The following is a 22,301-nucleotide window of genomic DNA, read 5'->3' on the forward strand; positions in this document are numbered from 1 at the left end:
GTACATTCTCTACATCTTCTCTTTATTCCTGTCCTGCCCCTAGGTTCTTCATAAACATTTTTTTTTTTAGATTCCATATATATTTGTTAGCATACGGTATTTGTTTTTGTCTTTCTGACTTACTTCACTCTGTATGACAGACTCTAGGTCCATCCACCTCACTACAAATAACTCAGTTTTGTTTCTTTTTATGGCTGAGTAATATTCCATTGTATATATGTGCCACATCTTTATCCATTCATCTGTCGATGGACACTTAGGTTGCTTCCATGTCCTGGCTACTGTAAATAGAGCCGTAGTGAACATTGTGGTACATGATTTTTTTGAATTATCATTTTCTCAGGGTATATGCCCAGTAGTGGGATTGCTGGGTCATATGGTAGTTCTATTTTTAGTTTTTTAAGGAACCTCCGTACTGTTTTCCATAGTGGCTGTATCAATTTACATTCCCACGAACAGTGCTAGAGCAAACCCTCTTTTTTTATTCTTTTTAGGTAATGTAATGACTTTCTTTCTGATATTACAGTGACCAGAACTCAATAGTATTTTATACATTGTATCATACAGATTTCCATGGCTTTCCTCACCTTCTGTTTTCATTGACAAATCAAGAAAAAAATTTTTTAATAAAATGCTATTCATTATTTCTCTTAGTCATTATTTTCTACATTATAAGACCTCTTCTACCTCTGCTGAAAAATTGTCAGTTTGTTAAACGGCCATTATGTAAAGAGCTCATGGTCTAGGGCAAGCAAACAGGTAAACAAGTATAACAGTGATGTGATTGAGAACAGAGGGATGAATAAAGCACTTGAGGAGGATGCATAGACAGGCTTACTGAGTACTTTAGGGGATGGTGGTTGGATATAGCCCTTGAGCTGAACTTTGAGGAGTAAGTAGAGTTTTGCTGGCTAAGCAGAACCTGAGATGGGTGCTGGAGTAGGGAGTGCATGTGGATACAGCATACCAGGAAGAGGAGATAGCATGAGTGTGGCAGGCAAGAAAGATGTTCATCTTTTCTAGTGGGGAAAAGAAAGAGTCATCTGATTTGGCTAGAGTGTCAGGCGTTGGGTGTCAGAGGCTGAGAAATTAATCTAGAAAGGTGAGCGAGACCAGACCTTGAAGGACCTAGCATGCCATGCTAAGAAAACTCCAATTTTGAGGTAAATTAGAGAGACTGAAAGATTTCAAGGAGACAAATAAGATGAATGGCTCTCATGGAATTGGTGAGAATTGGATTCAAGGGAGTGTTTGCAGACTGAGGAAGACCACCTAAGTTTTGTGATATTCTAGGTGAGAGATGAACAGAGTCATAGCGTAGTAGATGATAATGGAAAGAAAAGAGCAATTAGAGAAAAATAAAATGTATTTTGTTAAGATGGTAGAATAACTTCATGGTTTTTTTTTTTGTGGGTTTTTTTTTTTGCGGTACACGGGCCTCTCACTGTTGTGGCCTCTCCCGTTGCGGAGCACAGGCTCCGGACGCACAGGCTCAGCGGCTGTGGCTCACGGGCCCAGCCGCTCCGTGGCATGTGGGATCCTCCCGGACCGGGGCATGAACCCGTGTCCCCTGCATCGGCAGGCGGACTCTCAACCACTGCGCCACCAGGGAAGCCCTAACTTCATGTTTTGATGTACCAGTTCCAAGTGCATGAAAATAATAGAATATTGTAATCAAATATATGAGAAAGTCAGTAAGACATAGTTGTGCTTTAAGATAAGATACGTGTCTCCATGGACCAAAAATAGAGTGGAAATAGAGTGCATTGAGTGGCACTACAGCCATCAGCCAGCTAAGCTCTGAGTCCAGAAGCAAGTTCTGAACCTAGGACATGGGAAGACACAATTACAATGGTAAGACCAGGCACTGAACCAAGCTGCCTGCTGACTCCATGCCTGGTTCTGAAATGTCCCTAATATGCCACAGAGCAGGAGCTCCAACCCCCACCGGTGTAAGAACTGGTCTTAAACTGGGGGCCTGGGAGGCCAAAAGAGTCAACTATAAAATATACAGGGAGAAGTGAGCACAGATGGCCAGAGGGAGAGGTGGGAGGGTGGGGAGTAGGGATTAAACAAAAAGCTCTCATTCTTGTGAGCCTGCAAACTGGAATTCTACACATGTAAAGAAAGAAAATAATCATAATAATAACCTTACCTAAGAAATTATTTTTAAATATTCTTCAGTAAGAATTAAAAATGAATCTAAGGAGAAAGGCATAAAATATAAGAAACAACCTTCAGCCATAAAAAGGGACGAAACTGCAATTTGCAGAGACATGTATTGGACCTAGAGACTGTCACACAGAATGAAGTACGTCAGAAAGAGAAAAACAAATATCGTATAATGTCGCTTATATGTGGAATCTAGAAAAATGATACAGATGAACTTATTTACAAAGGAGAAACAGAGACACAGACATAGAGAATGGACGTATGGATACCAGAGATGGAAGGGTCGGGGGTGGGATGAATTGGGAGATTGGGATTGACATGTATACACCACTATCTATAAAATAGATAACTAACAAGAACCTACGGTATAGTACAGGGAACCCTACTCAGTGCTCTGTGGTGACCTAAATGGGAAGGAAATCCAAAAAAGAGGGGATATAAAGATTTATGTATAGGTATAGCTGATTCACTTTGCTGTGCAGCAGAAACTAACACAACATTGTAAAGCAACTATAGTCCAATAAAAATTAATTTAAAAAAAAGAAACAACCATGAACACGAAATGATTTTAAAAATCAAATCACAAACTTTAAGAACTGACTTTAAAAAACCTGTTTTTGTGTGTTAAAGATAAAACTAAAACTGGACAACACTAAGATTTGAGGTGTGAGTGTGGTGGGGGAGTAGAGAGGTGTCCTCTGGCTTAAAGCATGCTAAGGTTCACAATTGAGAAGAGAATAGAAACACTGAAAACCTTCAGATATTATTAGAAAATTTTATAGTTAATTTTGTATCTGTAAAATTTTTGAGGACTATCATCAGAAGAATAGAAAAGTGATTCATAGCTTCCAGAGCCCACAGGGGGGAAGAAAAGGATCTTAGAAAACTTTTTTCAATCCAACAGAAGGGGAGAGAAGAGGAAAAAAAAAAATTAAGGAAAAATGGAAGTGAATACAAAAAATGTGTTAGGAATAAATCTAATTACAATAAATATAAGCAAATTAAATTCATTTCTCATGAGATTGTAATTTAAAAATTCAGCTGTCTACCCCCATAAGAGACATACCCAAACATCTTTTTTTTTCTTTTAACATCTTTATTGGAGTATAATTGCTTTACAATGGTGTGTTAGTTTCTGCTTTATAACAAAGTGAATCAGTTATACATATACATATGTCCCCATATCTCTTCCCTCTTGCGTCTCCCTCCCTCCCACCCTCCCTATCCCACCCCTCTAGGTGGTCACAAAGCACCGAGCTGATCTCCCTGTGCTATGCAGCTGCTTCCCACTAGCTATCTATTTTACGTTTGGTAGTGTATAAATGTCCATGCCTCTCTCTCACTTTGTCCCAGCTCACCCTTCCCCCTCCCCGTATCCTCAAGTCCATTCTCTAGTAGGTCTGTGTCTTTATTCCCATCTTGCCCCTAGGTTCTTCATGACCAGTTGTTCTTTGTTTTTTTTTTAGATTCCATATATATATGTTAGCATACGGTATTTGTTTTTCTCTTTCTGACTTCACTCTGTATGACAGACTCTAGGTCCATCCACCTCACTACAAATAACTCAATTTTGTTTCCTTTTATGGCTGAGTAATATTCCATTGTATGTACATGCCACATCTTCTTTATCCATTCATCTGTTGATGGACACTTAGGTTGCTTCCACGTCCTGGCTGTTGTAAATAGAGCTGCAATGAACATTTTGCAAATGAAACAACTGACAAAGGATTAATCTCCAAAATTTACAAGCAGCTCATGCAGCTCAATATCAAAAGAACAAACAACCCAATCCAAAAATGGGCAGAAGACCTAAATAGACATTTCTCCAAAGAAGATATACAGATTGCCAACAAACACATGAAAGAATGCTCAACATCATTAATCATTAGAGAAATGCAAATCAAAACTACAATGACGTATCACCTCACACCAGTCAGAGTGGCCATCATCAAAAAATCTACAAACAGTAAATGCTGGATAGGGTGTGGAGAAAAGGAAACCCTCTTGCACTGTCGGTGGGAATGTAAATTGATATAGCCACTATGGAAAACAGTATGGAGGTTCCTTAAAAAACTAAAAATAGAATTACCATATAACCCAGCAGTCCCACTACTGGGCATATACCCTGAGAAAACCATAATTCAAAAAGAGTCATGTACCAAACATCTTTTAAAAAAAGAAAACAGGTAATTCCCTGGCATCCAGTGGTTAGGAACCCATGCCCTCACTGCCAAGGGCCCAAGTTCAGTCCCTGGTCTGGGAACTAAGATCCTGTAAGCCGAGCTGCGTGGCCAAAAAAAAAAAAAAGGAAAGAAAGTAAGAAAAAAAAAACTATACAAAAAGATTAAACATTAAGGGGAGAGAAAACACACTGAGAAAATATTAACCAAAATAGAAATTTCAGATCAGAATCGACAGAAATTAGTAGCTGGATATAGACAGTTAAAAAGAAGTCAGATGACTGAAGTAGCATTTCCTGAGAAAACTAATTCTGAGGAGGTCTCTTTTTTTGTATTCAAATAAATTTGAGAAATGATGCATTCTTTGTCCCCCTTTTGGAACTATTCAAAGTGCATATCTGCATATTAAAGTAAGCCCTTAAATTCTTAGGTATCTGTTTAACTTTGTTTAACCCAGTATGTATTTTACCACAGAGCCTTTAATCAGTTTGACAGACTGCGGGCAGGAGGGTAGGAAATTACTGGGGTAGCTCTCAAATTGAAAGAAGAGCTTCAAGAGCCAGGGTTTTAGTGACTAGAATTGAGCACCTCATGCGGCTAAAATACTCTTTTTTGTCTTTATTATCTGCTAGTTTCTGCTGTGCTTTTGCTTGTCAACCTCATTATCTTTTACTGCAGACACTGTTCACCTGGGCCTTCAGTAACCTTAGCTTAGCAACCCAGGGCAGAACTCTTGGTTTTGTTGTATTTCCTTGGCCCCATGGACTAGGTACTGTTTTCCTGAGGATGGAGCACCCTTATTGTCTATGAGTGCAACCCTTTGGCCAGAGAGGCAGGATTTGTTAACAGAAGGAGAATGGGAAACCTTACTGGCCAGAAACAAACAACATAGCTACCACATCACTGTAAACATCCAAAAACATCCTGTAGAAGTAGTGTTCTGAGGAACTGGCCTTGAGAAATGTTGCCGTGGGGTTTCTAGTGTATGCGGATAGTAGTAATGTCTTAACTGAGAAAGGACGTGCAGAAGGAAGAACCAGGTTGGGCTCTGTGTGAGAGGAGGGCTGAGCTCGTTAGATTGGACTTTTTTGGATTGGAAGCTTTTGGGGCCAAGGGACTATAACCCTGCCTTGAAGTTGCCTAGCCTAGTGCTGTGGATTGTAGTAGGAGTTCAGTAGTGCTGAATGGATATGTGGATTACCTGTGATTAACTTGTTATTTTCACAGATTGGTACAGTTGGAGATGAGATTCATTTTATAGGAGAGGGCTCTAAGGCTCAAAGCAATTGATTTACCCAGAATAACCCTGTCCTGTCAGAACTGGAGCTGGAACATAGGTCTGGCGTGCCTTCTCAAGATGTTACGCTCTGAAGGTCGTGCCCTGCTGAGGAGACCTGAATTGGGGGTGAAATTCAGTGTACTCTCCACGTGCCAAACTTGGTGTTCTCACCTCCTTCTGTCTGTTTAAGGTGAAGCCTTTTTCTGATTTGGCCACCCAAAGGGGCTGCCTTTTTCTGGGTCATCTGCCCTGAAGGGTACCTTTTCACAGTTCACACAAAGGCACCATCATGTCTCATGCCTTTGGGTTAGAAGAAGATTAAATAAGTAACCCATTGGCCTAAATCTGGCTTCATAATTAGGCAAATCAGACAACCGTCACTCTGCTTCCAAGTAGTATTATCTTTGGGATGATTGCCTTCTCTTGAATCTTGAAGCCATTTCACTTTGTTTTATATTTTCTCATGTTCCACATGCCTGCCCTTCACCCCAACTAAGTCAAGCCACTAGGTGTTATTTTTATGTATGATGGCATGTGTATATATGCCATGTATAACATATTGGGATTTTTTTCCCTGCTCCCATGTTTGTGGTTTAAATTTAAGTACCAATCTGCATGGACTTAAAATCATTTGCTTCTTTCTTTAACCTATGCTTTTAGTTTAACCAGTTCTTGATCCTAGACCTTGTGTTTTGATCAGTGTCCTTTTTCACCTTAACTCCTAGCTGACCTCTCATCAGAATTTGTGCATTTTTCTTTGGGGGGGGCAACTTGGCCTAGTGGAATGAGCGTAATATTGAAAATTAGAGGATCCTAGTTTTGAGCCATTTGGCTCAACTGTGTACACTTATTTATTTCCCGTTAACTGTTGTGTATTTTTTAAATGGAGGTTATAAGACTCTAGTCTTCAATTTTCTCTACATAACTGCATTAATGATTTGTAAAATTCATTATATTGAAGTTAATAGCATCTCATTGAAATACTCTGATCTTTTGGAGTATGTGAGAATCAGAATGCCACCAATTAAAAAATTTTCTTTGGTATTCTAATTAATTTACTTATTTAATTTAAACGTACAGTAGTTGCAAATACTAAACCATCATCGATCTCCAGAACTCTTTTCATCTTGCAAATCTGTCACTCTGTACCCATTAAACAGTAGCTCCCTATTTCCCTCTTCCCCTCTCCCCTGGAAAGCCCATCTACTTTCTGTCTGTATGAATTTGACTACTCTGGGTACCTCATACAGCATTTGTCTTTTGGGGACTGGCCTATTTCACTTAGCACAATGTCCTCAAGTTTCATCCATGTTGTAGGATGTGTTAGAATTTCTTTCCTTTTTTTTTTTTTAATTAATTTATTTTTGCTGTGTTGGGTCTTTGTTTCTGTGCCAGGGCTTTCTCTAGTTGCGGCGAGTGGGGGCCACTCTTCATCGCGGTGTGCGGGCCTCTCACTATCGCGGCCTCTCTTGTAGCGGAGCACAGGCTCCAGACGCGCAGGCTCAGTAGTTGTGGCTCACGGGCCTAGTTGCTCCGCGGCATGTGGGATCCTCCCAGACCAGGGCTCGAACCCGTGTCCCCTGCATTAGCAGGCAGACTCAACCACTGCGCCACCAGGGAAGCCCCTTTCTTTCCTTTTTAAGGCTGAATAATACTCCATTGTACTTCTGCACCGTTTTACATTCCCACCAACAACGCATAGGGTTTCTAATTTCTCACATTCTCGCCATTGCTTGTTATATTTCTGTTTTGTTTTAGAGTTGCTATCCTAACGGACGTGAGGTTTTCTTTGGTATTCTTACAGAATAGATCCTGGTTCAGGTACGCTGAGCCAGACTTGGAACTGACAAGTTGACTTTGTATTCAGCATCCTGAACGAAATGAAGCTGCTGGCTGTGAGTGTAGTCAGGAGGTAGTTTGTATTAAGAGGTGAGGAGGGAGAAGGCTGTCGTGTCATCTGTGATAGGATGATGTATAATGGCTTATTCTTTACTTTCAGGGGAAAAAAAGGTAGGGCAAGAAACATTCCTTTCTGCCATGATTCATTCTCATGAAACCAGTGCAGAGTTCTCATACCACTTACATCGTCAACATTCAGTAGTGGCCTTTACCACATATTTGGTCTCACAGCATTCAGTAAAAGTTTTGTTCTGTAGGTTTTAGTGCTTGAAGTTGACCACAAATATAATAATTTTTTATTACTTCCTATAGGATTGTTTCTCTACTCAGTAAGGAAATAGTAAGTGGGATCTAAACTCTGTATAAACAGTAACGTGTCCTTGATCCTCATGCAGATCTGATCATTACCCTTTCTTAATATGATATCATGCAACATAGAAGTGGTGGCAAAAGGGTACTGAATAACTAAGGGGCTGGAAAGAATGGCAGAGTGGACTACGGCTAGCTTACATTTGGAAGTGCCACCTCTTCAACTATGCCTGCCCCACAATTCCAGAGTCCAGGTTCTCAAGGGACTCCCCAGTGGGTTCTGGAGGCGATAATTCCCAGTTAGCTGAGTGTAGCTTGTTAGCACAGCCTTCATAATCTTTAGTTTCTTGCTATCCTGAGTTTACTCTGATTTGCTGCCGTGTTATCACCTGGCCTTTTGCTTATTCCTCCTCATTGTCTACCCTCCCTTCTTTGTCAGCCATCACTTCTTTTACCTTCCCCCAAAGTTATAGCAGAACTCATGTGAACGATCAGTTCTCTATAAAATAGAGGGCGGGGGGGCTTCCCTGGTGGTGCAGTGGTTGAGGGTCCGCCTGCCGATGCAGGGGACACGGGTTCGTGCCCCGGTCCGGGAGGATCCCACGTGCCGCGGAGCGGCTGGGCCCGTGAGCCATGGCCGCTGGGCCTGCGCTTCCGGAGCCTGTGCTCCGCAATGGGAGAGGCCACAGCAGTGAGAGGCCCGCGTACCGCAAAAAAAAAAAAAAAAAAAAAAAAAAATAGAGGGCGGATGATCATTATGCTTGTGTTTCTTCTCAAGCAAGCTGGAGATGGAGGGGAATCCCAGAGGTTTGTGGAATATGGCAGTGATGGGATTACTCAATTTGGATTATTAGCCTTTGCTATACTTTGTGATTGTTAATGCTGAATGCAAGGAATGTATAGAAAATGTACAGGGAAGTGTCTGACTCCTATCACAGAAAAATGTTGCAAATTATGCAACTCGTAAAGAAAGTAAAATAAAAGGACGTAAAGGCTGCAAGCTGTTTAATACCAGATTTCTTATTTGACTTTTAAAAATGATTTTTTTAAAACTGAAAGATACATTATCTGCAAGATGGAGTTTTAAAAATTACATTCTCCCAAGACATCATTAACTTTCTCCTTGGGCTCCAGATATGTAGCTTTTAGGAGGCTAGAGTTTCATAGCAAATCCAATGTTATGTACTATCTTGATCTGGGGTGGATGTCAGAGAATTGGTTTTTAAAGTGATTTTCAAAATAAAAGCAAACCACTTCATTCTCCAATTTACCGCACCCTTTAAAAACCCCACTCTGATGGCTTCTTTTCTGCGTTGGTCCTTCTCAAACCAGCCCAGCTCCATGCGGAACATTCTGTTGCTCTTTAAGCATAAGCAGGTCTATTGTGATATTTATCTGAATTCAAACAAGGCTAATTAAAAGAGCTGCTGACAGTTGTTGTGATCTGACTTTGACTGCAGCTTGATGGTCATTATGGGTAAATAATGAACCAGGTCTGCAAATGTAGCAGCTGCCAACTTGGGATAGAAGAATGGCTATTGCTTCCAATTTAAGGATCTATCGACCACTTCCCTTCTCCCTGCAGATCTTCTGCAGAAAACTAATGTTTTCTGCTGCTGTGTATTGTGGTTTCAGCTGTTTCAGATAGAGCCTATAATTTCCTTCTTTAATATTTAACTTAGGACATTATTAGCTTTCAGAGTTAACAACTTTTCTATTTTGAAGAAGTTCAGCTTTGTCCTTGTGTGTGCTATAACTAGCTGACCAGCTGTAGTTTATTTGTATGCATTTAATTTGTATTATGTGGGAAACAGCTAGCCTGAAAGAGCAAGGTGCAGCTTTATGAAGATGTTTCAAAATCCTATGTAGATGGGTGTTTTGTGTGTTTTGTTTTGTTTTTAAAGAGATAGATGCATGTCCGTTGCTTCTGTTTTCCTGTAGATGGACACCTTTTGCCAAACCTCAGATTTGGGTTTTGTTCACTGCATCAATGACTTATGAAATATTTTGATACAAAGCTTTATTTATCAGTTCAGAGGAACTGCAGTGACTTTCATTAAAATGCAGTACTGACTATATTGTCACTGCGTCATGAACTTTTCCTTATGCTATTAGCAAGTAGGAACAGGTGCATTAAAGGTAAGAGAAAAACACATTGCATTCATAGATTAATATACTCCCTTGCAGATTTCCCACACTTATAAAATAGAGCGTCTGGATTTAAAAGTCACATTCTAGAATTTAACACCAGCTAGTACTTAACAACACATCCCTAGCATTTGTTCACCTGCCATGGAAAAGGCTATCTGCCTTTGTAAAGGCTGAGGATACAGTGGTGCTTTGTGCATAATGTAGCAGAGCTTCGAGATCTTGCTGGGAGGAAATGATCCCAAACATGCCGTCAAAAGAAAAGTCTTATTTTGAAAAATAATGATGAAAAATTGATTATTTCTCCATGTATTTGTGTCTATGTTTATTTCAGGAAAAAACGAACTAAACTTTGTTTAGCGCAGTGAACGTTTTTGCTTTTCCATTTCCAGCCTGGATAATGCCAGAAATAGTGTTAACAAGGGGTTATGTTATGCTGGCTTATGTTAAACCAGATCACCCCCTAACATGTGCAGAGCCATTCATCTGTGTCACCAAAACCCAAGAGAACATCTGACATGGACTCTGAAACAGAAACAGTGATCACTTACAAATCAAACATGGCACGCTCTAAACTGATTGTGCACGGCAATCTTTTCTAGAAAGGACAACTAATTGAACATGATAAAGTGTAAAGTTAATTAACACCCTTAAATTTGTTGATTACTTTCACGAGATTATATTGTTCGTTGAGTAGCAGCTTTCTGTCCCAGCTGTCGCCTTTTTCAGCGAATGTCGCTGGTAAACAATAGAGACACCATAACAAGTCGTAAATGGTCCCTGTGACAGCAGCCCCTTGTGAGGCTGCATCTGTAGAAAATGATTAGAACAATTGCATTTTAAAGATGGCTCACATTGCAGCCCAAGTCCCATTGGCCCTCTTCTTGATCTCTTTTGATGGCAGACTGGTTAAAACATTTAAGTTCTTTTGAGTAAATTAAGTGATTTACTATGTTTTGCTATATATCAATGAGAGTGCTTTGGTGGCAGGATTTTTACAGTATTAAAGACAAATCTAACTCGATTGTACTTTTTAGATTTCCATCTCTTCCTTCTCTGGATTTGAAGACTTCTTTCAAGAGTCATAGGATCGAAAATGATCTCCTTATTTGTGACTTATAAATCGTTATTCTAAGTTACCTGCACTTGCATAATAGTTTTTCTGTCAAATCCCTTGGTTCAGCTTCTCAGTAAGGCTAAATTCTATATTTCAGTTCTTTGCTACTGCTTGGCTAAGTTCTTCGACGTGTTCAAGCTGAGTAGATCTACTTTTTGTTATATTTAAGTTTTTTATAACACCAGGGTAATAACTGTGTAAAATATCTTTCCAATGTATTCTTTCATTTGAGCTTCAAATTAAGTATGGCAGTTGTTTTTATATCACCATTTGTAGATGGAGCAACCAAGACTGAGAGGTGTTGTAACTGGTCCAGGTGGTGTGACCTTCACTCCAGGTCACAACTCAGATCACAAGTTCATTTTTTAAGTCTTCATTCTAATGTCTCCATACGTGTGCACTTAACGCTCACGCATGCTTATTCAGCAATAAGTGAAAATGCTATTATCACATGTGGAGAATCATGCTGCTCCAAAGTTGAGCTTTTTTGATAAGCTAGAAAACATTGTCTTACTATTCTTGGTCATTTTATTGATCATTGATTTCTTCTCTGCCTACCTCCTAAAAAGACAATGAATGTTTATCAGACACATGCTGGATGCTAAGATTCAAACAGCTCATGCCTATAAGGATCTTATCAAGACACCAGAAGAATCATTGATTAGTATCAGTGCTTTACTAGAGATATCACTAGGAATGTTATAAGAATAGAAGAAGGGGGTCATGGTCATGCACTGCTTCTCAGAGTTGACCTGAGTTGAGTCTTGAAAGATAAGCAGGAGTTAGGCAAAGAAGAAAGGGAAGGGAATTTCTTACGAGGGAACAGCCCAGGAAAGGCATGGATGCATGCAAAGTCATTGCACATGACAGCCACTGTAAATGGTTTTCAGTATGCATTGCATAGTGGGTTTTGTTGCAGGGGGTAGATGAGGAAACCAGAGAAGTGGTTGGAGTTCATTGAGAAGAATATTAAAAATGAAATTATCAGAAACCATTTAAGGAGAAAGAAGAGAAAGTTATTGCTTCCTGCAACTCAAGAAAAGGGGGGAAGATACAGTGAATTATGTAGGTCTCTTTTTTGCCGAAACATAAACATTTAAGTACTTCAGAAAAAATAACTTAATGGAAAAAATAGAAACTGTGAGACTATATAGAAATGGTGAGGAATAATGAATAATGTCTTCAGCTGCTGGTCACGTTCATGTTAATGCATAACTTAAGACTTAAGCCTGTTTTGGTTCTTCTGTCAAATAAAAATGCCAAAGATTAGGATAAACGTAAATATTAGAATGAGGTTATTAATATTGACTTATATTATAGGTACAAGGCTAAGATTAGCCAGAAAATGATGTAAAGTGGGAACTGAGTTTTAGCTCAGTTTAACTTGAAAAAATTATCACTGCTTTCGATGTAAAAATATGAAGAACATTGTCCATTACTTCATTTACTGTCACCTGCATAAAGTTCCAAATAATATTTTAAGCATGTAATTTAGTTCAAGGATAAGTTATGTTTTCCTTGAGACTGCTTTATTTCTCTCCCAAATAGGGTTTGCCAAAAAACTGAGATCTGTATTTGAAATTCATTGTGAAATCTTATGGTTTCATTTTGGTATTTGTTCTTAATTCTGATTTTCAGTTTTCTGATTGTTTTGTTCTAGTAAGCAAACTCAAATCTGTTGTAAAGAGAGGTAGGGTATTATGTACATTTAGATAACAGGCAGAACTCAGTGTCTGTATAAACAGACAAAATTATTTGCTCACTTCATGTTATTTGAAACTGCTCTGAACACAATTTACAAGTGGATTCATAATACCTGTATTCTTATCAAAGTTTTCACAAACCTACCGACAGTTAACAGTAAGACCATTACTCTCCGAGAACAATTTCTTATTTGCTTCTTCACCCTTTCTCTTTCTGAGAATCATTATTCTTTTGATGATAGAGGTTGAAAAACAGAAGGAAAGGGGGAATCGGGATATGGCGGAGATTGTCCTCATCCACCTGGCACTTGGTATACGACGCTACCTTTTGGCATTTACTTCTGAGTATATGTCTCTTTTTCCTAATTATGTGTTAGACTTTTTGAGGGCAAAGACTGTGTTTTATACCTATCATGACCTTACATTTTGGACTTTCTGGAATAGTTGTGTTTCAGATAGATAGTCTCCTAATACCAGAAAATGAGTCCTAATTTTTGATTTAGAAAATATGCTTATTCCCTGAATAATTGTACCTAGCACAGAGATCTAGCAAGTTGTTAAAGGCACTGAAGAGATACTTGCTGCTGATATTTTCTTCTTTGAACCTCCTTACAACTATGTGTATACCTCTCCTGTAGCATGCATTAACAGTCTTTTATTTTATTTTATTTATTTATTTTCTTGCGGTACGCGGGCCTCTCACCGTTGTGGCCTCTCCCGTTGCGGAGCAACAGGCTCCAGAAGCGCAGGCTCAGCGGCCATGGCTCACGGGCCCAGCCGCTCTGCGGCATGTAGGATCTTCCCGGACCGGGGCACGAACCCGTGTCCCCTGCATCGGCAGGCGGACTCCCAACCACTGCGCCACCAGGGAAGCCCAACAGTCTTTTATTATTCATCATATTTGTGTGTTTTCCTTATCTCTTTTCCCGTCTCCATACACACCCACCCACGCACTGCCATCACCACAAACACTAGTTGTCAGACTCCTTGAGGGCAAGGACTGTTTCTTTGTCATTCTCAGGGTTGAGAACCACTGAGGAATGGATTTCGAATGGTCACATTTTTTATGTCAACTATTAGTAGGAGTGGCAGGAAAGAAAGAAGGAAGGTAGTTTAGATAATGGAGGCTCCCTGTGATACCTTTTCTATAAAGGGGAGGAGAGACTTAGAGACTTAGATTAGATTTAAAGTGCTTGATTGAAATCAAACTGCTACCAAGAGAAGTGATAGATGTCTATCACTTTAAAAGCAGGGTAGTCCGCCACCCATTTTGAATGGTTTGGGCATTTGCCTTTTCATTTGTCTGTACAAATGAGTTCAGTTTTTCTGATTCTAGGGTCATGAGAGAGAAACACGGGAGGCATCATCACAGGAAAGCGTTAGATAAAGCATTAAAGGCAACCACAAGTCTTTAGGCTTGTCAGATTTAATTACCGTCGTTACATGAGAAAATTCATTTTCTATCTCTTTTCTCTAATCTGGAACTTTTTATATATTATTTGCATAAAATGAAACGTACTGCAGTTTTGTGTATTAATATGATGTGGGAAAGTGTATGCATGTGAACTTGAGAATCCCAAATTACAGAATTTCAAAAGCTTAAATGTAACTCAGTGATAATCTTGTCTAATCATCTCACCTTATAGGTGAAAAAACTTGCTAGAACGACAAATGCTTTGTTCGTGTCTCTAGTAGAGCAGCTCTCGCACATACTGCAGTCACTCATTTCCTTGCTCTTCCCTTCACCGTTGCTTCCTCTTCTCTCTTGGAATACATACTGTATTTACTGAGCATCTCCTATGTACCAGACACTGGGAATATGGGGTGAATAAGCCAGAGTCGCTGCTCTCATGGAGCTAATTTTCATGTAGGGAATACAGATCAGAAACAAATAGAGGTGTTAATATAAACAGGTGGTAATCAATGCTGTGAATAAAATTAAATCAGGAAAAAGGGATGGAGAGTGGCAGGATGCCATTTTAGATTGTTAGGTTGAGGGGTCAGGGACGGCCTCTCTAAAGAGGTGAATTTTGAGAAGAAACCTGAATGAAATAAAGGAAACAAGTCATAAATATCTAGGAAAAGAACATTCCAGGCAGAAGGAATAGCAAGTGCAACGCTTTGAGATGGGGACTTACTTGACCTGTTTCAGGAATAGCAAGGAGGCCAGGGTGGCTGGAAAGCAGAGAGCAATGAAGAGAATGGTATGAAATGAGATAGGAGAGGTAGCCAAGGGCCACATCACATACCACTTTGTAGGACTTTGGATTTTATATGAGAGTGATGGGACACTTTGGAGTCTGGAGAGTAGGGAAGGAACATGAACTAGAATTATACAGCTGACCCTTGAACAACAGGAGATGTACTTACACGCAGATTTTTTCAATAGTAAATATTACTGTACTACACGATCCATGGTTGGTTGAATCTGCAGCTGCAGAGGGCTGACCATAAATAGACTCAGATTTTCACCTGTGCGGGGGGTCAGTGCCCCTCGCCCCTGCATTGTTCAAGGGTCAGCTGTATTTTAAAAGGATTCCTCTGGCTGCTGTATGGAGAATAGACTTTGGAGGCAAGAGCTAAAGGGAGATCGGTAGGAGGCTATTGCAGTAATTCAGGTGAGAGATGGTGATGGCTCATCCCAGGTGGTAGTGATGGCTAAGGAGAGAAGGGGCTGGATCACGGATGTGTAACTTAAGGATCAGGGACATATGTTATTCATCTATAACCCTAGGGCTTACCATGGGCTTGATTCTTAGTAGATTAACTTTGCTGAATGAATAAAACCAAACAAATGCAGCATTCTTGTCATTTTCCCATGCTATGATGCTTTTGAAAGGTTTTACAAGAGGTCTTCACTGTAATCTTAATATCACTGGCTATGGGCCACTTTAGTATTTCTCTTTTTTTAAGATTATTTATTTTTGGCTGCATTGGGTCTTCACTGCTGCGCTCAGGCTTTCTCTCGTTGTGTTGAGCAGGGGCTATTCTTTGTTGCGGTGCACAGGCTTCTCATTACAGTGGCTTCTCTTGTTTCAGAGCATGGACTCTAGGCACGCGAGCTTAAGTAGTTATGGCATGCAAGCTCAGTAGATGTGGCTTGCGGGTTCTAGAGCACAGGCTCAGTAGTTGTGGTGCATGGGCTTAGTTGTGCCGCGGCATGTGGGATCCTCCCGGACCAGGGCTAGAACCCACGTCCCCTTCATTGGCAGGCGGATTCTTAACCACTGCGCCACCAGGGAAGTCCTGTATTTCTTAATCTGGACCAGCCTGCTTCCATCATTTATAGGATTGGCTCAAGCCAGCCAGTGTTTAGCCAGAGAGGCTAAAATTATCCTGGAAAAGACAGTGGCTTAGGTAACCAAATAGGAAAGGACTCAACGCATTATATAGGTGAGGATAAAACTCCCACTTTGCAGATTCAGGTTATAAAGTAGTAAGGCCTTACATTTAAATAGCATTTTATATTTTACAGCATCATATATTCACAGCCACTCTATGAAGAAGTTATTAATGCTTTTCCTGTTTTATACACTGAAACTCAGAGAAGTTTTGTAATTTGTTTATAATAACAAATAACATAGCCAGCACATCCCAAAACCAGATATTTCATCTCCAGATCCTTTACTGTTTGTTCCATGCTCATAAATTAATTTACTGAACAACTATTTATTGAATGTATCACACACTGTGACAGATAAGGGAATGCTGACATAAACATGGCCCAATGCTCACCTTGTGAGTGCTTTATGGTGTCACAGAGGAATTGGGTAAGAGAGTCAAAGATTTTAATTTAATAAGGTGTATAAATGCTGTAATAAAATTAAGCACAGGACATATTTTGGTTTTGTATGTACAATTACTAAAATATAAGGTAAAATAAATACTTCTCCCAATATTCTTTCAGCTGCCTAATTATATATTCTATATTTTCCTATTTTGGGGAGTGGACCTGAATTAAAATGGCATGGCAGTGTAATTTATGGTTTCTTATTCATAGACATCAAAATATTTCTATACAATGTCTTCTGAAGTCCATGAGATGTCTTAACACAGCTTTAGCGTTCTGGCTTTCTATATGTTATTTCAAAGCTCAAAATGGTTGCATTTATTTGGGGATAACTTAGTTCTTAATTTTGCCTTTGCAATGGGACTAGCCTTGATAGTGTCATATGGTTGAATATGCATGGAAAGTTAGAATTTGGTCCCAGGGAATGCCAAAACTTCAGAATTACCCAGGTTAGTCAGACCCTTACATTTGAATGTAGATTATGATAAAGCTGGAAATAATTATACCACCATAATGAGCGGAGGAAGGAGTGGAAATACCACAGACTTCTGAATTAAAAGATGAATTATTCTTTTGTGGTCTTCTCTTAAGTAACTTATTTCTTCTTTTTGAAGTGCATGTTTGAACACGTGAGAAAGTACACCTGTCAAAAGATTAACCAGCTGAGAACCATTGTCGGCATTAATTTTCCTTTAATAAATGACTCTCTGAAGCTATTTAGCAGCCTGTAATCTAGATACAAAGCTATTGACCTATGATGGATGGTGCTGGATTTGTTTGTAAGCTTTGACTTATATCATCTACATAATTTCTCCAGGTCGGAGCAACAGGATTTAGAGTGAGGTTGGTTATGTGGTTCAAATTAAAATGGCCATAGAAATTGAGCAAAAATAATTGTAAAACATTAATGATCCCACCATCTTGGTGAAGTAAATTAGAAACTAATGAAATGACAGTCACTTAAACTTCAACATTATCAGAATGTTCAAATGACACAGATGAGTTAATTAAAAGCATTTCTTATAATTGGGTTTTTGTACATAACCAGTTCCACAGTGTCTGAAAATATTGTGAAATAATGTAATTTAACCATATATAAGCATCTCAGGCTTTCAAAACATGTGGGCACTTCCTCTACCAACACTGTTTGGCTGACATAATGCTGACTTCTTTTGCTTTCAATAATTAGTTAAAAATAGCATGAACTGTAAAATAGAAAGGCTACTTGGTTTGGCAGTAGCAAAATATTCACAATTTGAATGAAATAAGGATCTCCTCATTTGGCTTTTTATGTATTAAAAACTGTGTATTCATTGAATAAATTAAATTCAAAAGTAGGCCATTACTTGCAGCTGTGTATATTCGAATGGCCAGGTTTGATACATAGTACAATTATGGTTTCTTTTTTTAAAATAAATTTATTTATTTATTTTTGGCTGTGTTGGGTCTTAGTTTCTGCATGAGGGCTTTCCCTAGGTGCGGCGAGCGGGGGCCACTCTTCATCGCAGTGCGCGGGCCTCTCACCATCGCGGCCTCTGTTGTTGCGGAGCACAGGCTCCAGACGCGCAGGCTCAGTAGTTGTGGCTCACAGGCCCAGTTGCTCCACGGCATGTGGGATCTTCCCAGACCAGGGCTCGAACCCGTGTCCCCTGCATTGGCAGGCAGATTCTCAACCACTGCGCCACCAGGGAAGCCCCAGTTATGGTTTCTTTATTCCTAGCTGTACTATAAATAAGTTGTAAAGGCAAAAATTGTACTAATGTAGCTCTTCCACACACTTTCCTGGTTGTGAACAACAAAACCTAACTTGAAAATTATAAATGAAGATTTCTCTAATGCTAAAAGTAGTAATAATGCTCTTGGTTTTATTTTATAGTTAATAAAAATTTAGATGAGTGAAGTTCCCCCCCACTTCCTTTTTAAGACAAGTCTAGGCCATATTTTCTGTGCTGAAGTAGAAGTTGCTTCTCCAGTCATTTCCATTAGTGAACATACATCAAACCTTTGCTAAGGAGTGACCAAACCAATGTTAAAGTTTATTTCTTCTTCCTGACATATCACTAAGAATGAATTGCCCAAAAGGTGTACAGGCATACCTCATTTTATTGCTCTTCACAAATATTGGGTTTTTCTATTATATTGTATATAGAATGGATAAACAACAAGGAAGGTCCTACTGTATAGCACAGGGAACTATATTCAATATCCTGTGATAAACCATAATAGAAAATAATTTTAAAAAGAATGTATATATGTATAACTGAATCACTTTGCTATACAGTGGAAATTAATATGACATTGTAAATCAACTATACTTCAATAATTTATTTTAAAAAGACAAATATTGTGGTAACCTTGGTGTCAGATGATGCTTAGCATTTTTAGCAGTAAAGAATTTTTAAATTAAGGTGTGTACATTGTTTTTATAGACATAATGCTATTGCCCATGTAATAGACTACAGTATTCATGTGACTCTCACCTTATTGTAATATTCACCTTATGGGGGTGGTCTGGAACTGACCCCACAAAATCTTCAAGCTATGTGTGCCTGTATAGCAGGAGGGAAAAGAAAAATCAAATAATATTAGAAAGTGCACATCAGAGTAATCAGTCTAGCTAAGCAACTGTTTTCTTTACCTTAAAGAACCTTTTTTTTTTTTTTTTTTTTTTTGCGGTACGCGGGCCTCTCACTCTTGTGGCCTCTCCCGTTGCGGAGCACAGGCTCCGGACGCACAGGCTCAGCAGCTATGGCTCACGGGCCCAGCCGCTCCGCGGCATGTGGGATCTTCCCAGACCGGGGCATGAACCCATGTCCCCTGCATCGGCAGGCGGACTCTCAACCACTGCGCCAACAGGGAAGCCCTACCTTAAAGAATCTTTACCTACAAAGAATCTTTCCATCTGAAACGCCTACTTGTTTACGGGAGAAAGAGACAAGTCCCTCTCTTTGTAGATCTCATCTGTACATAGTGTGCAGAGAACGAGCGAGTGAGCCAGAGACCCCAGATCCAGACTCGGGCAGCTGACCCCTCTGGCTGCTCCCGTGCTGGTCAGGGCACAGGTTATCTTTTTAATATACTTTCTATTACTGAATAGATTTCTCAGGAGAATAAGAGATGCATGGGAATAATAAAATTCACATTTTAAATCCCCATGGTACTCCATGATCGTGCCAGAATATTTGAGATGAATGCAGAGTTTGACTGAATCTGAATGTCGCCTTTGGCTTATAAGTAACCTGCATGATACTTGACAATTAAAATATTCCAAGAGAGGCTTATGCCTGACATAAATATAACTTGGAGGCAAGGTGTTTTCATTTGGTTTGAGGATTTTCTCTAATTTTATAATATACTTAAACACTTGAAGAAATGTAACCCTCTTCTTCTATCCCTTTACCCCCCAAACTATTCAGGTGTGGGAGCTGCTCGGTCTGGGAACCTCACGTTTATGGTGGGAGGAGTCGAAGAAGAATTTGCTGCTGCCCAAGAGCTTCTGGGGTGCATGGGCTCCAATGTGGTGCATTGTGGAGCCGTTGGGACTGGGCAGGTAACGTTTGTACAGCAGTGACACTGACTTGATGATATAGAATCAGCTAATGTTCATTTTTCTTTCCTGACCACAATTTGATTCCTCCTTACTCTGTTCAATCTGTGGATTCTTCGTTTGCTCAGATTTTCTAAAATTAATTTGGAATGAGTTAGTTTTCCATCATTCCTGTTGGAAGTAAGCAGAGATAAACCAGTAATTTAAAAAGACATGAAAAGTTCCATCATTTCAAACTTTGACATACTTATCCCAGTGACCACAGAAATTATCCTTAAAATGGCTTCTATATGAAGTGCTTGTGTTATCTGATTTGCTGTTATCTTCCCTCTAATTTTGTAACTGCTCGCCACAGCTCTATTTGTAGTACTGTCGGGTAGAAGTAACCTATGCCCTTTAATCTTTTTCTTAAAAAACCAGATCATTTTCATTAAGAAATGTGTTATATCGATTCTCTGATCAGGTAGAGGTGAATGACTACAATGAACTCTGAAATTAAACTGGTTGTCCCCCTCCCACCCAACACACACACACACACTATCACTCACTCCTCTTCCTGCTTTGTCCTGGTCACTGGTACCAGCTTTATCTTATTCAGGACTTTGGTGTGATCTTAGATATATCTGTTGTCTCCATTCCCTGGTCCAGTCAGTCTCCAGGTTCTATTGATTTTTGCTTCAGTGGCTCTCATTGTTGGCTATCTTGTTCATTCCACGCATTACCTGGTTCAATCTTTCATTATCTCACACCTTGTTTACTGTTCACTGGGCCTAGTAGATCTCTGGATACCAGGTTTACCACTTTGCCAACATTGTAACCAAAACCAACTCCATCAAGATGCTTGTATCATCATAGGTTTCCCAGATCTGACGCTTTGCACAGATCCCTATTTCGTACCACGTCAAATGTGGACACTAGCTTCCGTAGCTCTTGACATAGTCTTAACTATCAAACTTCTCCTCATTCCTTAAAACCACTGCACATGAGTCCATTTTCTTACTGTTCTCAGGAGTATCTCATGCCCTTGCGTATTTATTTTTTTCCCTGCTCTCCTTCTTTCCCTCTCTTGCCTATTTAAATCCTGCCTGGCCTTCTGAGAGATGGTTTCAGGTTCTGCTTCCTCTCAGTGATCACCTGCCCTCAGTGATCTGGTTTCTCTGAACGCCTGTCTCTGTCTTACAGTTTCTACCATACAGTTTACCACTTAGTTGTGTTTGCTTGTTCATTGCCTTTTCATTTGGTGTGTTACTCCTGTTTCCCTAGTTAGAATGTCAGCCTCATTCCTGAAGGAGCAGTTGTGCCACATCAATCAGTATTCCCTGTTGTGCTTGCGCCCATAGGAGTAGCTCAGTCGCCACACCGCAGAGCTCTTCCCTAGGGGAAGAGGACCCCCTCCCAGTCTGCTCTGGGATCTTGTGTTAGGCTCAGAGGGAGGCTTGCAGCACCAAGTGCCTTTCCTCCTTTGAAAGAATCAAAAGTTGGATGCTCTTACTTTTAGAAACGTGGAATAAGGTGAAGAAATCTTCCTGTGAGTTATAGCTTGAAAATAAAGATATTTAATATGTACTCAATTTATTTTCAGGCTGCGAAGATCTGCAACAACTTGCTGTTAGCTATTAGTATGATTGGAACCGCTGAAGCTATGAATCTGGGAATCAGGTTTGTTGAATAGTACATTTTCATATACTAACAGTTTTTATGAGCTTTCCATTTTGATTTTCTGATGTTGAAAACAAATGTTCATGAGAGATAAATCAGTTGATCTAGGAACATTGTGAAAGTATTTCATTATTGAACTTTAATAGACTTTGCTTATTGGACGACCAATAGGACCCTGGAGAGCATGAATGCTCTCTGCCATAAGCCATAAAATGTATTGTGCTTTATATTTGAAGTTACATTATCCTTTTTATATGGGAGCTCCATTTCTTCTATTATGTCGAAAGGCAAGAGACACTTTTACTATAAAATTTAAACAATCTCTGGCAGTGTAGGACACATTTGTATAAAATACAGCTTTAATGTATAGTGAATTCAGGTGTTATGCTACCATGTGACTGGTTTCATGTATCTATTTTAAATATAGTCCCCAAAATCTACACTAAAAGGGTTCTTGGTTGTTTATTCTCAGGATAAACTGGATGGCATTCATAAAGC

The 22,301-nt window shown here is 39.6% G+C and overlaps 1 protein-coding gene across 3 annotated transcripts in view; it reads left to right on the plus strand.

Moving 5' to 3' along the window:
• The window catches only part of HIBADH (3-hydroxyisobutyrate dehydrogenase), a 104,990-nt gene that overhangs the window by 70,311 nt on the left and 12,378 nt on the right, over nucleotides 1-22,301 (plus strand). For all 3 annotated transcript variants that reach the window (XM_030857412.3, XM_070046331.1, XM_070046332.1), the window contains 2 exons: nucleotides 20,014-20,147; nucleotides 21,727-21,803. In XM_030857412.3, the coding sequence (XP_030713272.1) occupies nucleotides 20,014-20,147; nucleotides 21,727-21,803 (211 nt within the window). The remainder of the gene's footprint in view (nucleotides 1-20,013; nucleotides 20,148-21,726; nucleotides 21,804-22,301) is intronic.

The sequence above is a fragment of the Globicephala melas genome, chromosome 9, assembly GCF_963455315.2.
Source record: "Globicephala melas chromosome 9, mGloMel1.2, whole genome shotgun sequence".
In the NCBI taxonomy this organism is placed as follows: Eukaryota; Metazoa; Chordata; class Mammalia; order Artiodactyla; family Delphinidae; genus Globicephala; species Globicephala melas.